Source organism: Bombus huntii, chromosome 6 (assembly GCF_024542735.1).
Source record: "Bombus huntii isolate Logan2020A chromosome 6, iyBomHunt1.1, whole genome shotgun sequence".
Classification (NCBI taxonomy): Eukaryota; Metazoa; Arthropoda; class Insecta; order Hymenoptera; family Apidae; genus Bombus; species Bombus huntii.
The window spans coordinates 16211744-16230127 of NC_066243.1; the positions used below are offsets into that span (position 1 = coordinate 16211744).

General features: G+C 50.6%; 1 protein-coding gene across 4 annotated transcripts in view; it reads right to left on the minus strand.

The window, feature by feature from the left end:
* LOC126866635 (splicing regulatory glutamine/lysine-rich protein 1-like) overlaps positions 1 to 18384 on the minus strand; it is a 45691-nt gene that overhangs the window by 5336 nt on the left and 21971 nt on the right. For 3 of the 4 annotated variants that reach the window (XR_007689980.1, XR_007689979.1, XM_050620474.1), the window contains exon 2: positions 12735 to 12803. Coding sequence is in view for 1 of the 4 variants with exons in the window: in XM_050620474.1 (XP_050476431.1) it covers positions 12735 to 12803 (69 nt within the window). In the remaining 3 variants the exon portion in view is untranslated. Of the gene's footprint in view, positions 1 to 12734; positions 12804 to 12898; positions 17227 to 18384 lie in introns of those variants that run through there. The other variant, XR_007689978.1, reaches the window with a different exon arrangement.

An 18384-nucleotide genomic window follows, 5' to 3' on the forward strand; every position in this document is an offset into this window, starting at 1 on the left:
ACAACACTTCCGTGCGTGGTAACTTGAGCGGCGTAAAATTGATTTTTCATCGCATTATTTCGCGGTACGCGGAGGTATCCTCGTAACGGCCGACGAAGCATTAAAAATCTTTACCGTAGAAAAGTTCTCACGTTTCAAGGTAAGTTTCCAACAGTCTAACGGAATAATCGAGCGATATTGTGGGTAGCTTTCTCACTATTGCCAATCGTAAACGTGAGAGCCGTTCTCAGCAACTGTGACATAATGTCCTCTCCGGTGATGTTCGAGCAACGTTGTCGTTCGTGATGTCGTTGGTATGAAAGTTTCGCACGATCGTCCCCACGGGATCCGGTAATTTCGAACAGACACTCTTGCAAAATCGTCGATCAACTCGGCGGCAATCGACACTGGAGCGTTCGTCCCGCAGACTATTTAAACAGGAAACACGGCACACGATCGTCATCTGGTGGCCGACCAAACTCAAGAATTTAATTCTCGACGCCGCGACGTTACGGTGTAACGACGAGTGCAAACGCTCGACAAACGATCTCGTATCATCGATTTCTCGTCGTATAAAGGAACAATGATCGGGACGTTGACGTCGTTAGGGCTTAATAGGGACGAGCATTAGTCGTGGAATTATATGACGACTCGCGTCTTATTTGGGGCGACGGTCTAGCGATGCGAGAAGCCAGACCACGAAGAAGAGGTGGAAAGAGGGTGTGAGACAAGTAAGACCTCTCTAACTCCAGGTATTTTCATCCTATATTCCTCGACCTCCGTGCCGGCAGCAGGATTACTTGGAGAGACCCTGAGAACTTATTCTCCCTTTCTCCCTTTCTTACCTTGCAGGGACCTCTCGGCTTCGCCGCATCCCGCTCGACGTCTTCCTTTTCTCCCTCTGTCTCTTCCCGGGCTTCCGCATTACCATTCTCAAAATTCTCGATAAACCGGGGCTTCCGTCGTGACGTTTCGCCCTCGAGGAATCGTACGCTCTCGCGCCTTCCATTTTCCACGAAAGCCAACGGTATAATCGAGATCTCTGTCTCAACAACGCTATTAGGCACTTTTGTTCCTTCGGTCGTTAATTTGATACGGTTGATGCGATAATTACTAGGACGATTTAAATTTCTCCGGAGGCAACGCGTCTCGCGCGATCGCCCTGGCAAAGCACCGACCACGTTTCGAAAGAACGCGGCACGTTACGGTGGCTTAAATTACTCGGCAATCGTCGCGATATGATCTTCGAGGCGAGAATCTATGAAAAATTTCTATGTAAAGAGGAGAACATCGATGCAAGAGGAAACGAACGAAACGGAAAAGATGGAAGAAGGAAGGAGGAAGGAGGTGAAAACGGAAAAGAGACGAAATTCCATGCTGCCGAAGAAGATGTCAGAATCTTTGAACAGCGATACTTACAGCCGCGGATTCGGCGGAGTGGCGGTATTTTCTATGCAAAAGAGTTGAAAACGTAGAATGGTCCTCGCGACAGCGCGGCGGGAGGCTGAAGAGCCGGGTAGAGACCGAGGGATGGGGGGGAAAATCTGGGAGAGAGCAGGGGGTACGGTGGTTGCAGCCGACGGCACGTTTTAATAATGCCTTCCCTCCGACGACGAAGAACGAGGAAGAAGTTTAACGAAGATTGTGCCAGATACTTTTAATTGCTATTCCTCCCTCTGCTCACGAGCGCGGCCGATCCTGGAAAATGAAGGGAGGACTTGGAGGTCCACAGAGTCTCCTCTCCACCCTTTCCAGACCTCTCCTACCCTCAGAAAAACCCCCTATTCTCTCTCGTCCCCCGAACCCCCTCTCACTTTACAGTCTTTTTATCCACCGTCCCGTGGACCCTCGTGATTTTATCGTACTTGTATCCTCTCGACTCCCGTCCGCCGAAGAGGTTTGTTATTCCACCGGCAGATAGGCGACAAAGGAATTAATCGGGTCGTCTCTTCCTACTCTGCCTCTCTCGAGCCTCTCTTTGTCGTTCGAGTGCCGTCAATTAAATTGAAACGTTAAAAACCAGAGATAAATTGAAACGGTGCGAATGTCAGCTTTCCTTCTTTCGTTTGCGATTTTCCGTGATTCGCTTGGCCGCGGTTGCGCCGCCGCGATTTGTAGCTGCCGCGTTATACGCGACACGCATTCCGACAAAATTACGAGCCAGCCTCGGCTCGAGAACGTTCTCCTCCCGGGAAAATATCCGTTGCTTTTGTTGCGTGAAATCGCGATCGACGTTCCTTTTTATTTTATCAAGTACGTGGCGGCGGCGGCGGCGGCGGCGGCTGCGACGGCGGCAGCAGTGGCGAGCATCGATCGAAAACGCGTATATCCTTCTTTCCTTATTTTTCCGCGATAAATAGCTCCGTTGGAACTGAAACGGCGGGGGGGGGGGGGTGAAACGTCAGAAAGATCGATTCGATTGCCTTTCCCGGGGCATCCTGCAGAATTCGCGTGCTTCCTGTGTGCTCGTCCGTTATGGAGAATGGCTCCGGTGGTGTGGCGCGCGTGCACACGATCCGTACAATGCGGCGAAGGCTTACGACCGACTATAATGCCGAGTCTAAAAATCAAAACACATTAATCTCCGCCACGTGGCTTGGATCGCACGCTGGTAACAAAACATTTTCTGCGTCCGCCCCACGTGCCCGATATCGAGAGACGTCTACTTTCGGCGACACTTGCGGTACCGTTTACGTTCGGATACGTTCGCTATTTATTCGCCCTCCATTCTATAACCATCCCCGTCGCTTTATTTATTTGGGTAAGCCGTCCGGTAACCGTGTTTCTCTTTGCGAATTTATTTGCGCAGCAAAGTGGCCATTCAGCGAACTAGGTGGACAGGTAGACCATTGTTCCATTCGAATCGAATCAAACGCTTGTGCGTCAGTTTGCCTCTCGACGCGTTACAAACGAAACGCGCATCTATCGCACGCAGGCGTTGCAGCGTTCTCCGATTCTCTTTAGATGACTAATCGACGCGTAATCTGTCAACGACGATGAAGTGACGCTGTCCGCGTGGACGAGCAGAACCGATGCGATTTCTTTCGAACGAAAATCCCGATCCCTTCGTGGTTCTTTTCTTTCTCTCTCCAACGTGTCGGTGCTGTTTACGAGGTAGCCGATCTCTACACACGCGTTGCCGAGTGTCTTTCGCGTCCTGATCGTCTACGTCAACCGACGTATATCCAGCGACGAAGAATCGATTACGCGGGGAATTCGGCGCAGAGTTGTCGATCGTCTGTACCGAGGTTCGCAGGTGTAGGCCTCCTCGTTTACCGGGAATTTCAACGGAGAATGTCCAGGACACCGTCTAAACGCCTAAGAGATAAACAAAATAGCAACGCGCGTGTGTCTCGACGAGTTCTTCCGGGCGGCAACACGTACGCGAAAGATACATGTGGCCGCTTATCTAATTCAATTTGGTAATATCATGCCCATTGAGAGAATAAATGATTACCGGGAAGATATGAAGTTATCTGGTCCCATGGGACGCGTAAATTGCCATTACCCGGTGTTCCCGGCGGTACGGAGCGAGAGAGAGAAGCCCGCGGCTTTCTAGGGAGCCCGCTTCGTGGATCTTAATTATTAATCGTTCTCGTTAATCACGCCAATCGGCGGGGATCGTCGATTATATCTCGGACACGTAAAATATCACGTGGAAGCCAAGTTGCATTGGCGAAAGCGATTTCTCCGCCTTTAACGAACGCCAATTTATCTCTCGTAACATCGAGCGCGATTTTAACCACGAGGCTCTACACGCTTTCCGAAATCTCGAGCGTTTTCAGTCATCTAGCGTCTATTACGACGTTGGACAGCAGGATGGGCGAAAAAGATGGGGAGGAAACACGTAGGAGGATGACGAGCGAGATACCGACGTGTTCTGGTGGGGTGTGTAGCTAACTGTCGTACCACTCGATTGGACGGATATATTCGTTGCGCGGTGATCACGAAAGCCGAGGGTGAAGTTGACGAACGCCCGGGGACGGGGTTAGTAAGAACCAAGGGGTGGAGGTTGACTGTACGCCTGGATTTCGAGGGGTGCCAATGGAAAATCGTGACGGTTAGAGGGGGCGCGAACAATGCACCGGAGATTTAGCGTGACACCGACGGTGCAAAACCAGTCTGTACGACGAATATTTCTCTGACTTTAGAAGAATTTTCCTTTCGGTACACAGCACGAAATATTTGACACGATACCGTAACTATACGTAGATATCTCGGTAGCGAATCTTGTTGTTTCTGATGGTTATTCGCGTGGGATCGCATGCAATTGTTTGGAACGCGTTAGCGAAGAAACGCGATTACTTTTAAATGGAACTTGCCGTTTCTCGACCAGAAGACCGAGACAGCGGGCGAACATTAATATTCGATTTCGTGATTCGTCAACTTTTTTGTTTGTTTCGCACGCGACAGTCTGATTCACAAATCTTCTCCGCTAAGTAGGGGGTTTTGGCCGAGAGAACGAGGGGGTTGGTGGCCCCCTCGCGCATCCACCCTCCCCCCTGGCGTCCTGATGGAGCGTGAAAAACAGAGGGGTCCATTGTAACCTCGTCCTGTGGCTAATGCGACTGTCGTCGGTGTAGAAAACCGGGTGCAAGAGGTTTCGTCGTCGGCGAACATTAGCCAACGGTCGTTTAGCTGAAAATCCTCGCGGGGCACGCTCTTTGGGTTCCGGCTCGTTGAAAGCGGATTTTTTTCAGCTGCGTTTTCGCACGGAAGTCGAGGACCACCGAATCCTTCTTCGCTCTCCGCGTCGAACTCCGCCAAACACGCTTTTAATCGTTTTCTTCGTTGCAAAAAACGCGTCGCCCATCTTTTCCATTCATCGCCAAAACTGCATTCTTCGTTCCTTTTATTTTTCTTTTTTTTTTTTTTTTTTGTTGCCTTCTCTTGCCATTCGTCGTTAAAGGTATTCCCACGCAACGGGAGTTTCGCGATAAGACAACGAAATACAACGTTCTAGATAATCGAAGAAAACAAACAGCCGCTTTGTTCTATTTTTTTTTCACTAATAGGGTAATACGACCTCCGTTAATTTCCATCAGACGACTTAACGAGTTAAGCGCGAGATACCATCTATAAAATGCCTGCCAACTTTGCGCAACTTTACACGACAGAGATAAGAAACTTGCGAGTTTTAAAATTAGCAGCAATAAACATGTCATACCTGCCGTTATTATTTTTATCGGTGGTATGCAAGCAACTGTGTAAGTCCAAACTATCTGCTTTTGCATCGGTGTATAAGTCTACCACGGGCAGGAAGGATTGTCTGGTGTCCGATCTCCGTGGGAGCTGGCGCACTCTAGTTAAGCCGTCATAGTCTTCCGCTAGCCCGACTATCTATACCAATTAATCCTACGCTGCCACTACCGTCGACATCTCTCTACGTTTGGCAGTTAATCCGATTGCGTTTATACTAGTTCTTGACGGCCGAATAATACTTTCCGACTCGATTCTGCCAGAAGATATTCTTCGCCGAATAATAGTAGTTATCGAGGATGCAACAATTTGGGACAGAGGTGAGAAACGCCGCGATACGCGTAAATAGGATGTTGGGGAGGAGGTTGGGGAGGGGGGGGAGGCGGAGGAAGGAAAAGGAGAATAGAACAGCTCGAAGGTTGGTGGAAGGGGAACGCGGAATGTTTGCGAGAGAGCGATTAGCTTGTATATGCAAACGTCGAGAGGTTGTAGAATTCTCCAGGTACGTCGGTACAGAATATAAACAAATAAGGGGAATAGGATCAAAGAGCCGATAGATCACAGTCGATAGATGGAGAAACGTTCACGCAGACGTTACTAGCGGAGCAAAGTGGAACGCGTCTTTTCCCATTGCGTAGACTCGAGCGTCGAGTTTGTCTAGAAGATGATTTGACGAAGAAGCGTTCGCCTCTGCAAAGTCGTTTTCAAACGTCTCGCGGCGACGAGCGTTTGACCCGTGTCACAGACTTTACTATGCGCTATTAAGTGCAAAAAGGAACGTCACCTTTGTTCCGGGTTCGCTATTGCCAGTACGGTGACACGCTCGACGATGGACAAGGAGAAGCAAAGCGAGAGGAAGCGAGAGGAAGCGAGAGGAAGCGAGAGGAAGCGAGAGGAAGCGAGAGGAAGCGAGAGGAAGCGAGAGTGGAGCAAAGTGGTGGGGATGGTTGTTCTTTTAACACGGCTTTAGGGGGTCCTTTATGCTGACACAAATATCGCTTATGCCGGCGTCGCGTCGCTGTTTTGGTGGAGCCCATCGAGCATTGTGCCTTCCAAGGCCGTGTGTACCAAACACCGAACTATGTGTACCCAGCAAACACGCTTGTCACGTGGCAGCCTGATCCCTTCCGTAGTCGCGGACTCCCCTTTACGGATTTGCGCAACGGGTCAGCCTATTCCCTTCGGAACTGCCTATGAACCACGAGCCGGAGAAGCTCTTCCTATTACGTTTGATACCGAAACCTTCTCCTCCTCGAGACTCTGCCTGTCGTTCCGTTCCGTTCTGTGTAGACCTCTCGCAGGGCACCGCGGGTACCGGCAAACACACGTGCGCGATCCTCGCGTCAGCTTTGTTTGCCCGTACCCGTTTCAATGACCAACCGACTCGATGCTAACGGGATCCGCATCAACCTTTTTTTTTTATGCTTCACCCTCGCGCCTCATGAATATCGGCTCGTCCTCCCCGTTGGCGTTTCACGGCAAACCGTCTCATTCGCTTTCTAGCTCGGACGTAGCAGAACAATTACCTAGCGGAAAGTGGCGCGTATCGTTTCTATCGACTCGCTCTCCTTCGTTTCTTTCGAATGTCAAGAACGTTCTACGTCCGTAGAACGCAAGGAGCCACGATTAGCTTAAAAGGACCGTTCGTTTCACAGTTACGTACTACGTACTTGGTTGCTGGCGAAGAAACGGTAAAGAGTTGGCGCCAGGTTCTAGCTTAGCCTTCGGAGTGTCAACGAACATCAATCACAAGACTCGTCCTTGCGTAACGTTTTCTCGGGTGTCGATGTAATTCGTGTCAAGCTTAATTACGGAGATGTCGAACACAATTGACCGGAAGACTGTTCTTAACGCGGGATCAGCTTTATGATAGATAAACGCGCACAGCTCGTTTCCTCCCCAGTGTTCTAGCGGCGAATCTTGGAGAAGGGTGTCGAGAAAAGTCTCGAAACTTCACTGGAAAGTGATAAATAACGTGGATGCGGGGTAAAATCGTCTGGAACGGAGGGCTTTCGAAAGGGCACACGCCATTACCTCCGATGTGTTCGCAGGACGACAACCGCGACGACTACGTCGAGAAGACCGAGGACGACGACGACGACGACGACGACGTTTCATCGACGAACGTGTTTCGGTGATACGGTGAACCCTGGTATCGCAGGGAGGCGAAGAGAGGGATGGAAGATAAAGAGAGGCGGGTTGAAAGGGAGAAAGAAACGAGGGATGGAGGTTTACCCTTCGGTCGAAAATGAAAATCGTATTGTTGAACTCCCTTATGAGGGAAAAACCCGGCATTATGTTCGCGTTAGCGAGCGCTGCCAGCGCTAAAGACAGCGGTCAGCGCTCTTTCACGACGGTCATCAATGCGCGTCATCAATAATCGTGCCTTGACAGCTTTCTCCTAACCTAAACGTTGGGATCTCATCGTGGATTTGGATCCTTTCGATCGTCGATTCCCGGGAACGTTCGGCCGTGCCGTAGTCGCTGGAGAATTGGGCACAAAAGACCGATTATTTAGGGGGGGGGGCGGGGAGGAGGAGGAGAGGAAGGAAGGGAGCAAGGGAAGAAGCAAGGGTCAAACAATATCGAAGGATGATGCGCGAAATTCTGCGTGTCCTTCTTTCTCCGATAACCCGTCGATCGAAGATAAAAACAATGAAATACGGGGCGGAAAGTTTGGCAGAAACAGCTTGATGATCGCAGTTGGGCGAATGGATTCAAAGTCGGTAAAACCGTAGTTCATCGAAGAACTCGAACGAAAGCATACGGAAGAAAGGAAAGACAACTTGATTCTCCCGACCAACTCGCTTGTTTTCGCCGCTTCGAGGCCGGCATTCCCTCGGGTAGTTTCTTCCGTTTCACCAGAAACTTTGACAATTTATGCGTCTTTTTCACACGAACTCGCGTGTCTTCTATCGATAGGCCGGCTGTTGGAAGATTCCGACTCGTAGCTCCTAGGTTTCTTCGTTCCGTGCGCCGTCGTAAAAATATGTCGGAACGAACGTTTAAACGAGCGCGCAGCCACTGAAAATTGTAAGAAAAGCACCTGGCGCGTGCTGCATGCGGGACCCTTGCACGTGTCGAAAGATATTAAGTCGACGGGGGAGGATATGAGGCGTGATGACACTGCGAGGAGCCGAAGGAGAAGGTCGGAGGCAAGGACGCGCGATGTGGTGCACGATGCGCCGCGTACACGTCATCGATCTTCATCCATCAGCCACGCCTTCGGTTTTTCCCAACGGAAGATTCCTTTGCGGTTTTTCCAGTCCAGCGGCAGATGTATCGCGAACGACGCACGAGCTTTTCGGCTCCGCTTCGTGTAAACTTGGACTGGCCGATTCATCATCGCGATACTTGCTCGCGATGAACATGGGTTCACGCGTGATCGACTCGTCGATTCGTCTCCGAATCACTTCAGTCCCCTTCTGTTTCCGTTTCGGAGGGAGAAGGAACGAGAGACTTCGTTCTCGATCATAGGAACCGCAAATCACTGCCCCGACGGCTTGACCAAACGTGACGAACGAGCGACGATGATTTTGCTCGGAATCGAATGGACGACCGATGTAAATCGCTAATGGATGCCCCCTTGTTCCCAAATACGATACAGAGTTTGTTTCTCCAAATACATACACGCCGAGTCGTTTTGTCGGTGGTTCGGCATAGAGGAAAGCCTTCTCGGCGAGCAGAATGCAGATGCAACTCTCCCTCCTTTCTTTCGACGACGACCAAACAAGGCGATCGTTCGTTAGACGGTGGCCGTCTTTTGTCGGGAGAAGAAATTGATGAGTATTCGACGCATTAAAAATCCGCGAATCCTGGAATTCTGCAAGAACCGCAGGAAAACTGGAGCCGAAGGTTCGTGCGAGCCACTGCATCAAAAACATCCCTCGCGTTCTCCGAGATCGATTTAAAAGACAACGTTTGCGCGTATCCCTGGGTATACTCGCCGTCTCGTTAATTTCCAGGGGCAATAAAAACGGGCAACGGTACATGGATGAGAAGCGTGTGGGACAAACCCGCCCACGGTCCATCCCTCGTCAACGGGCGAAGGGACAAAAAGAGATATTCGGTTAAACGGCCGATAAAGAGAATGGCAAGGAGAAAGAAGAGGGAAGGAATCGGGAATAAATGCTTTTTGGTATCGGTGGCGTTGTTTGTCTTTGGTATTTCTGTTGGAGGGGGGCGTGCAGGCGAAAAGGGCGCGAGAGCATGTCGATCGTCGATGGCTGCAAGTCGTGCACGGCAGTCACTCGGTGGCATTGTGTTCGGCACGTGCCGTCAGCAGAGAAAACGAGCCTGGCCGTCGGTCGAGGCGTAGCCGAGTCTAGTCACCGAGAAAGCGGTCCTTGGCTCGGTCACAATGCTCGATTCCTCTCCTCGTCGGATGTGTATATATATATATAGATATAGATATATATATATATATATGGACGGAATTAATTGATATCGCGTGCTCCGGCATCGAGCAAGGGTTGCGTAAGCACCGTGGAAAAAAGCAACCTCCCTTTCTCCGTTTCTTTCTCTGATCGTCGAAGCCGTCGGCTACGAAAAGTTTTCAAACGCTTCGCCTATTCTTTACGCTTCGGTGAACACTGGTTCCGATCGTCTAAACGGGCCTCGTGTCCTCGTTATTTCGAAGACGCACCTGCGCGTATCTTCACGAATAATTAGGACGCGCGACAATGGAGAATCTGTTTTGGTCGGCATCGTCGTGGAGTTAGACACAGTCGAAAGAAGCAGGGACTTTCGAAGCGGCTGCGACGCCGAGGCAGAACGTTGCCAACTCGCAGACCCAAGTTATTAGAAAAATAATCAAAGTTTCCCGAAGCAGGACGTTGAGTGGGTCGCAGAGAAACATTTCACGGACCAGGCTCGTTTACGTCAGGGCGACGGTGTCTCTCATTACGTTTGACGATTATGCGTTAATTTGCACCTAGCGATACTTCAAACGATTTTTATTCATTGCGCGTCCAGGATGAGTTTCGCTCTTCTAACTGGAAGTCGTCTGTCGTTTCTGGTAGCTGGTCCGTAGACGTAGGCGGCGAGATTCTTGGAGTTTTATATTTTTCAAGTCCTTCCAGCCGGGAATCGAGGGATCCTTGTCAAAGGACTCTGGATATGATAATCCCGGCGCCAAGCTGAATGCGTAATGAAGTTTCTCCGGCGACAAGAAGTGGACTCGGCTTCTGATTAGCTTTGCCTTTACGCGTCCCTCGGCCTAAAGGTCGCTCGCTTCGCTGGAAATTTTTCAGTAAATTTCGCGGATAGCCTTCCGCCAACGACACCGAAAAGGGAACTCTCCGGGCTATTCGGGATCGTGATTCTTCCCTTTCTCACGGTCGCGTAATTGAATCTAGCGTGATCGGTTCGTAGCGCCGGAGAGCAGCCACAACCTCGTGTGTAAGCGAATCAGGTGACACGAAAAAATATCCCCTGGAATCGGTGAAATCGGGCCGATAATCTTGCCCATTAGACTCGAGGCGTAAAAACCCAACAGATTGGAAACCGCATTCGGTTAGACGGCAACCTTTTATCCGGCGGACAGAGAATCCTCTCTTTCCTTTTTGCATTAACGCGTTCCCCGAAGCAGCAGCGCGGCCCTATTAACTAATGCCAGCACCCCTGTTGAACGCAATGCCATACGTGCACCGGCAAACCAGCGAACCAGCTAACCAGTCGACCATCCAGTCAGTCAGGCAGGGTGCGGAGGACCACGCTGGTAGGACATGCCTGCTACGACGGGACAGTTTAAGCCCTGATATATCGCTCGCCGACACTCCCAACTTCTGTCGCCGTTTCTGTAGCGCTTTTTTGTCACGGCAAGCCACGGCTGACCATATGTCCACGGAAACCGAGATCCCCATCGAGTATCTGCGTCTGTGCCACGCGCTCCCCGCCGATCTTTCGTCTCTTTCACCTTCCTGTCCCCTAAAATTTGATCGTCGCACCAACGAGTTTGTCGATCGGGATACATTTCGATCGATCGATCGGTGCTTCCGAGTCACGAGTTTTTAAATGCCAGACGTTCGGAAAGAAATTGGCGTATCGCGGACGATCCTTTTATCGAGAGTCGCCGCTGGATTTCTTTTCTAGGGAATACACGTGACGAATCCGTCGTATTATATATGCAGCTTCGATCGAAAGTCAGGCGAAAACACACGCTGTACGGAACGTGTTAAGCGAGCTTAGATAACCCGTGGACCAACACAGGCGGATCCCCACTTTGCACGTAACAAATGATGCCACATGTTCGAATCTTGACTCGATCTTCGTCTCTCCCGCGGCTTCTCTGTTCTCGTCGTCTTTCCTCTCGGTGGACGGGCAACCCGCGGGGCATGCAACATTCGGCCTGGTATCCAGGGATATGGGGTCCTACGTTCGTGTAATTTGTACGGTTAAACGCACGTGCAAAAAGCGGACGAGAGATAGACGGAGCGAGGGCGAGCACGAAGACAATTTACACGGGGGCTAACTGCCGCACTGGGAGCATTTACCAGAGGCACGAATCGAATCGATCCTACTTAGCTGTTAATGGAACCTTATGCCAGTTGCCAGTGAAAAGTTGCAGGCAAATGGCGTCTAGCGGCAAGTGTATTGCGAGTGAATCGCGCAAAAGTATTGTACGGCGAGCGATCGTCTCGTGTATGGCGAGTCGACCAAAGTGGACAACGAAAAAGAAAAGAGAAAAGAAAAAGAAAAAGAAAGGAAAGGAGAAAAAGAGAAAAAAGAGATGGTGGAGCGCGCACGAGAAAGAAAATTCCTTCGAAAAAGAGACCGTAACTGATGTCGACGGATGAGCAGCATTGAGGAGGACAAACGCGCGTATGTTCTCGCTAGTATTCCCCTCCCGAATCCTCTTCCTGGTCTTTTCACGTGATTGTCGACGGTCGTCCGAGTGCCACCGAGCTGCAGGTAAGTGGCCGTCATCGCGCCTCGGTTAAAAAGGCTAACCGATTGCCGTCTCTTTATCAACCACTTTACGAACGTTTGAAAAACTGCCTGGGTGTCGGTGAGGTCTCGTTCTCCGCAACCTTCAACCTGTGCCGCTCATTGTGATTAATTCTGACATATGTTCGCGTCGCTTGTAGAGACCGGCGATCCTATTCAGATGTTCGTCGGGCGTAGCCCGCAGAGAATTCGAGACTTGCACGCCACTTAGGAGAGCGACAGAGGAACGCCGGATAAGCTTTTCGTCGAGGTTCGTCGTTTCTTCGAGATGGTCGTTCGATCGACACGCGTATCGTACCCTTTTACGTTCGACATTCGTCTCTATTTAACACGGTTCTTGGTTTATACGTTCGTTCGCTCACCGGCGGATACCACGTCACGAACCTAGGTTTTTACTTATTCATCCGTTACGTTGTTATTATTCGAACGAAAGGGGCGACGAGTGGCCCTTCCACGAAAATCGATCGATAAACGGATGTCGATCATTTTTTTTGCAAGCCAGGCAGACCGAACGTAATCGGATGCGTACAAGAATCAATCAGACTCGGCGTCTCTTGGAACGTAACTCTGTTACTGGCAAAACGATCGTTCGAGCATCTTTCCCTTACCTTTGCGATCATCGTCGACGATCCTTGTCCTCGGCGACTCGCGAGTTGCCGCCTCTCCTCGTCCGTCCTCTGTAACAAACAGAAAAGGAACGGTTTCGCGTAAAATTTTTTAAAAGGAATGGCGACGAAAGAGACGGAGCGTTTAGTCAGCGAATGAAACGTACGATAGACGCCGGTAGACGGTGGACGGTAAACACTGGTGGCCTAGATTGTCCGCGTTCCATTTATTAAACGAGAAGTTGTCGTTCTCGATCGCGATGACAATGTGCCGAAGAATTTCGTGTCGTCGAAAGGCGCGGTCGTTCTAAATAACTTATTGGCAATCGCGGAGCCCCGTGACGCAATGGCCGCGTTCAAACGGCAAACAAATAATTCCATTATATTTATCAGATAATGAAAAGGCACCGATAAAACCGCAATAGCGTGTAACTGGCGAATGAAACGGAGGAAAAGAGAGAGAGAGAGAGAGAGAGAGAGAGAGAGAGCGAGAGTTTCTAGGATAAAGAAGGTAACATGTCGTGCTCCGTCTCTTTCCCCCTGTCATTAATACCAGGCGACTGTTACATATGGATGAGAAAGCTGGGTTAGGCCAGGACAGCGATGCTACAGAACGAGACGAAAGCGAAACGGGATGTAGGGAAGCGAAACTCATCGACTAAAAGCATCCACGAAAGACCAAAGTCGTTTCGCTCTCGTCTCGAATCTTCGCCCTCTTGCACGAGTCCACGAACACCGACAAGAGAAGAGGAGTCCTCTCTACGCCGAAAGAGAAGAGACTTCGATAAGGTCGCCCGGGGATAAAACGAGTCCCCTCGACGTTTACCTACGATTTAAATTGTCTGCCAGCTCCAACCTCGATTTCACGGAATCTTTGCGTTACACTGGATTCCTTTTTCCTCGCTCGCGTGTAGCTTTTTCCGTGCAGCTCGTTTTTGCTTTTCATCGGCGATGACTCGACGAAAAGTCGCGCATCGAAGCGTCGACTCGTTGGAACGAGGTCAAGTTATTTTCGCTCGACAAACGCGATGGTCCCGCCTCTTTTCGTAACGAATGGCTCTGTTCTTTCCGCGAATTTGCAAAGACCTACACAACACGCCGAACGTTTATCGCCTCGCGAGCAAATTTATCCTGACTCACACAGGCTCGTGACTTCTTTTCTCCGATCTGTTCCGTTAGCGAGAACGATAAATCTGAACTTGCCCCCGTATATCTTCCGGTCAAGGGGAGTAAACGCAATATAGGTAATGTTCTGGCCGGCTACTTAACAAATTGCTACAAATTGCGGCGAGCGTTTAGCCGTCGGATCCGTTTGAATCTGCGGTCGCCTATATCCCTATCGCCTCTTGCGGTTGCCTTGCTCTCGGGGGTTCTATGCTCTTTCTCTCTCTCCGCTTTCGCCGACACCGTGGTGACCACATGGTGCTCCCATATGTCCGCGCCATCACCCTAATGTCCGACCGCGGACCGTATCGGAGCTGGCTCAAAGACGGAATTATCACCAACGAAATGAAAAGGATGCGACAGGTTTGCCGTAGGTTCGCGTGTCCCTCGAACCCGTCCGACCGACGTTTATTCGAACGATAAACTGTTTACCGATTAAGTTTGCACGGACGTTCGTATAAATCCCGGTGAAATTCCTGGAATTGGCGGAAAGGACGAAAGGGTGGAGAGGCGCCTGTGCAAGATGGTTCGTAGGATACGTTAGCGGAAGATTTTGTCGTAAGAGACGTGGCTCGGTGTTGCGGACAAGTCATTAATCAATGGTTTCGGAGCGGAGAACGAGGTGCCCTCTAATGGCACTTTAAAGGCGATACCCTGGAGCCAATCAGTGATCGCGTGCCGCGCACGGATCGTCTGGGTTAATTTCACGGGTATTTAACGCGGTTTCGCTTAACAATGATTCAATCAAGCCGGATTTATTTGGCCGGGATTCGCCGGTTGTCGGCACGAGGCGATCATTAGGGCTTCTCGTCGGAAACGCCTCCAAGCCTTTTGCCGAAATAAACGCGGCCGTTCGATATAGTCGTGCGACGTTGCTCGTTAACGGGTCTCTGTCACATTCAGCACGACAAACGCTTTTCTCCGTTTCGATCCAAGTTAAATCCCCTTCGGATCGAACGTTATTCCGGCCTTTGTTACGCCGAAAGAGCAAAGAAATAACTGGCATGTGGTCGTTGCGTCGAGCGGATTCCGTGCTACGACCAGACCGATCGCGATTTTATGCCGCGGATCGCGCATCCCGCATAGCAAAGGAAGGATAAATTGTCAGGACGATTAGAACGATGCGTCAAGTTCGTCCGGCGTAAATATCGGTGAACACGGCCTCCTGTCCAGGAAGGGGACGGGATCGGCAATTCGACGGCCGTGCGAAATGTTGTCAGCCAATTTTCTTGCCCAGTGCCTCTGAATGCCGCAGATTTCCATCTAGGTCCGTCCTCGGTGGCGCCGGTGTATACCGTTGCTGGGTAAATACACCCTTTTCCATCCCCTCGAGCGGACGAACGTCGTCGTCGTCGTCGCCCTCCTCCTCCTCTCGCTCCTCTTCCATCGTCCACCTCGATCCACCCCCGTAGCCGCACGAACCACAACTGTGATTATAATTCGTAGTCCCTGCTGACAGAACCAACCACCATCGTCAACCCCGCTTCTCCTCCGTAGCTACGTTCCTCGTCCCCATCTACGTTGGTATCTACGTTAGTGGACGGGGATCGGACGCTGTGTAAAGGATTATGCACGCGGATTTAACTGATGAATCACATTGTCGTCTTGATTCGCGGTGGCGTTAATTTTCGGTACCGCGTCGCCAGCCGTTTCGACCTGCAACGACACGCGCGTCTCGCATCGCCGAGAGTGTTGCGAGCACGGGAAACTCGTTCTTCGGACGTCATCCAGTCGCCGAAATAGATCGGATCGGGAACATCGTCGGTTTCGTCGTGATCGATCGTGTTCTTAATAATTGTTGTATGGTGTAATGCAAGGCGGTATGTCGGAAGGACGTATTCGTAAACGAGCACGTGTAACGTGGATCTTTTTATCTCGGTACTTGGAGGAAAAAAGAAGTGGAATCTAACGAGAACGAGAGAATCGAGCACGGATAGAGCGGCGATAAATCAGCGTACGACAAATTATCGGCAGCGATTAATCGGTAAACCTTGGACGCTTATTTGGAGAACTTGTTCGGTTTAATGCGCCATAATGAGTATTGGAGATTACGGCAACTGAATTCAGCGACAGACAGCAATAATTTATCACCGATGCTTTTTTAGGATACGCGTCGTAGCAAGTTGGAGACGCGGCAACCCCTCGGCGTGTTGCTTCTCGTCGAGCAAACAATTTCCATTCGTTTGGAAAGGTTTCTAATCCGCCAACATCGGGTCCATGGGTAAAGCCAGAATTAACCACTTCCCATTTCGACCTACCGCGATCACGGGGCTTATTAATTTTGCCAATAATGCCGACGAGAGGGTGCCTCCTTCGCACAGATGGCGTATCACGAGTCAATATACTTTTCCGCCACGAAACCGCCCCTCGGAACACGTGACGGCCTCCGAATTTTCGCTACGCTAATCATCTCTTTGACCTATGCTTCCCGCATATGGTTCCGCAACGAGTTACTCTTTCCTCTCTCCTATCATCGATGTACGATATTTCTGCTAAACGAGATTCGCCGTGGCATCTTGGCCGAACAGGGCTTGGCCAGGAAAAAGGTTACACGCGTCGATATCCGGTTTTTCGAGATTTATCGCGATCGTTTGAAATATATATTTCACGCGCGGATCGAGTACCCTCGTTGCCACCGTTTCTATCGACTAAAGTGTATCTTTGCGAGCAAAGACACAGGGCCTAGAAGAAAGACGACGACGACGACGACAACGACGACGGTGACGACGATGACGTAGTAGAGCGCAGAGAAAGAAGACGCTGAAGCGAAGAAGAAGAAAAGAAGTTGAAGGAAGATAGAAAGGGGAGGAGGGAGAACCGATGGTTCTGCCAGAGTCAGGACACGATCACGGAGCATGGACCGACAGAGAATGGAGAATAAAGTAAGCCAATGTGGTGTCTGTGTGTGTGTGTGTGTGTGTGTGTGTGTGTGTGTGTGTCGTGTGCGCACGAGAGAAAGAGAAAGAGAGAGAGTGAGAGTGAGATAGTGAGAGAGAGAGAGAGAGAGAGTGCACGTAGCGGTCGAAACGAGACGGACATAAAGGAGACGAGAAAAGGATCGAGAGAGAGAGAGAAAAGCGGGGACGAAGGTGTGTGGTGGAGAGAAGCGAAGAGGAGGAACGAGAAATCGAGAGAGACAGGGCCAGAGAGAAAGACGAGGAGAGAGAAAGGAGAGGACAACCCCCTCTTCTTCGCGGGTTGACTCGAACGCCGGCGATATCTCGACCAATCAAATCACGCCGCGGGCTCCGCCTTTTATCATTATTTTACTTGTTTTCCCTTTACTTCACCCTCATTGGATGACATTCTCTGGGCCATTTCGCGGTGCAAAAAAGTTACCCGCGCCCAACCGAGGACTCCATGCTTCCTCCGACGTCCTTCGGTACCCTTCTGGTACCCACCTTGGTTCACGGACCACCTCCACGGAGATTCCTTTGCCAGAGGAGATGGCCAGAGTCCTCCTTTTGCCGGGCAAATCGTTTTCCACGGATTTCCATCGCGCGGATTTCGACCTCTTCGTTGCGTCACTTTACGAAACGCGATTGATTGCAAGCCCCGCGTAAACCGGTCGTGCCGTTTCCAACCACTCCGACTCTATCTTTTAATCTCTCAAGGTGATTGATAAACATGGATTCGTCCGGATCGGATAGAAGTCACTCTCGACTTTTTCCGCGCGTCTCACGGTAGAGCGGTTGCAAAACGTATCGCACGAAACGATTCGCGTCTATCCTTCGTATCACCGTACGAAAGCAGCCGATACGGCCCAACTTCTACGGTCTTCCTGGCGATTTTCGTTCTTCTCTGCCGTTTTTTTTTTCCCCCTTTTTGTTCTTTTTTCGCGTCGATACGCGAAATCGTGGGAACGAACGATCGGTCGGAACACAAGAGCGTTCGATGTCGAAAACGTGCTCGATTCATCGACTTCGTGATCCCAACGAGAGCGAATCAACGATGAAAGCGTCCGCGGGAGTAGCCACAGATAAATTCGTACCTATCGATTCGTCTAGCGCATCGAGGCCGTGATTGACGAGGTTCTCTCGTCAAGGATTATGCGGTTCGTTGGTTGGAACGAACGGCTTTGGGGCATGAGTGCGTAGACAAATATACAGGTATAGCCAGCCATACAGTACGCCAATGGACACTTTCCAAACCACGAAACCTCAAAAACCGCCGAGGGCCACGCGTCTGCAAAATTATCGCTCTCCAAATGAGGATACGCTGTGATCGCGCGTCCGATCGATAACTTTGATTTCAGAAATAAAACTTGTCCAGCCGACAGATAATTTTGCCTGTTTCAGCGTATCCACGCCGGCGGTTCGAGCTCGTGTCCCCTCGTTCCGATAATTGATACTCTCGGACGATTCTCGCGCGTACTTTCCAACTCGTCATACGCTTCCACGCTATAATTTGCATTGTTAAGGCGCGCGTGCAACGATTCGGCCCCACGAAGTCCAGGACAATTAAGTAGGCTCGTCAGAAGCGGGATGCA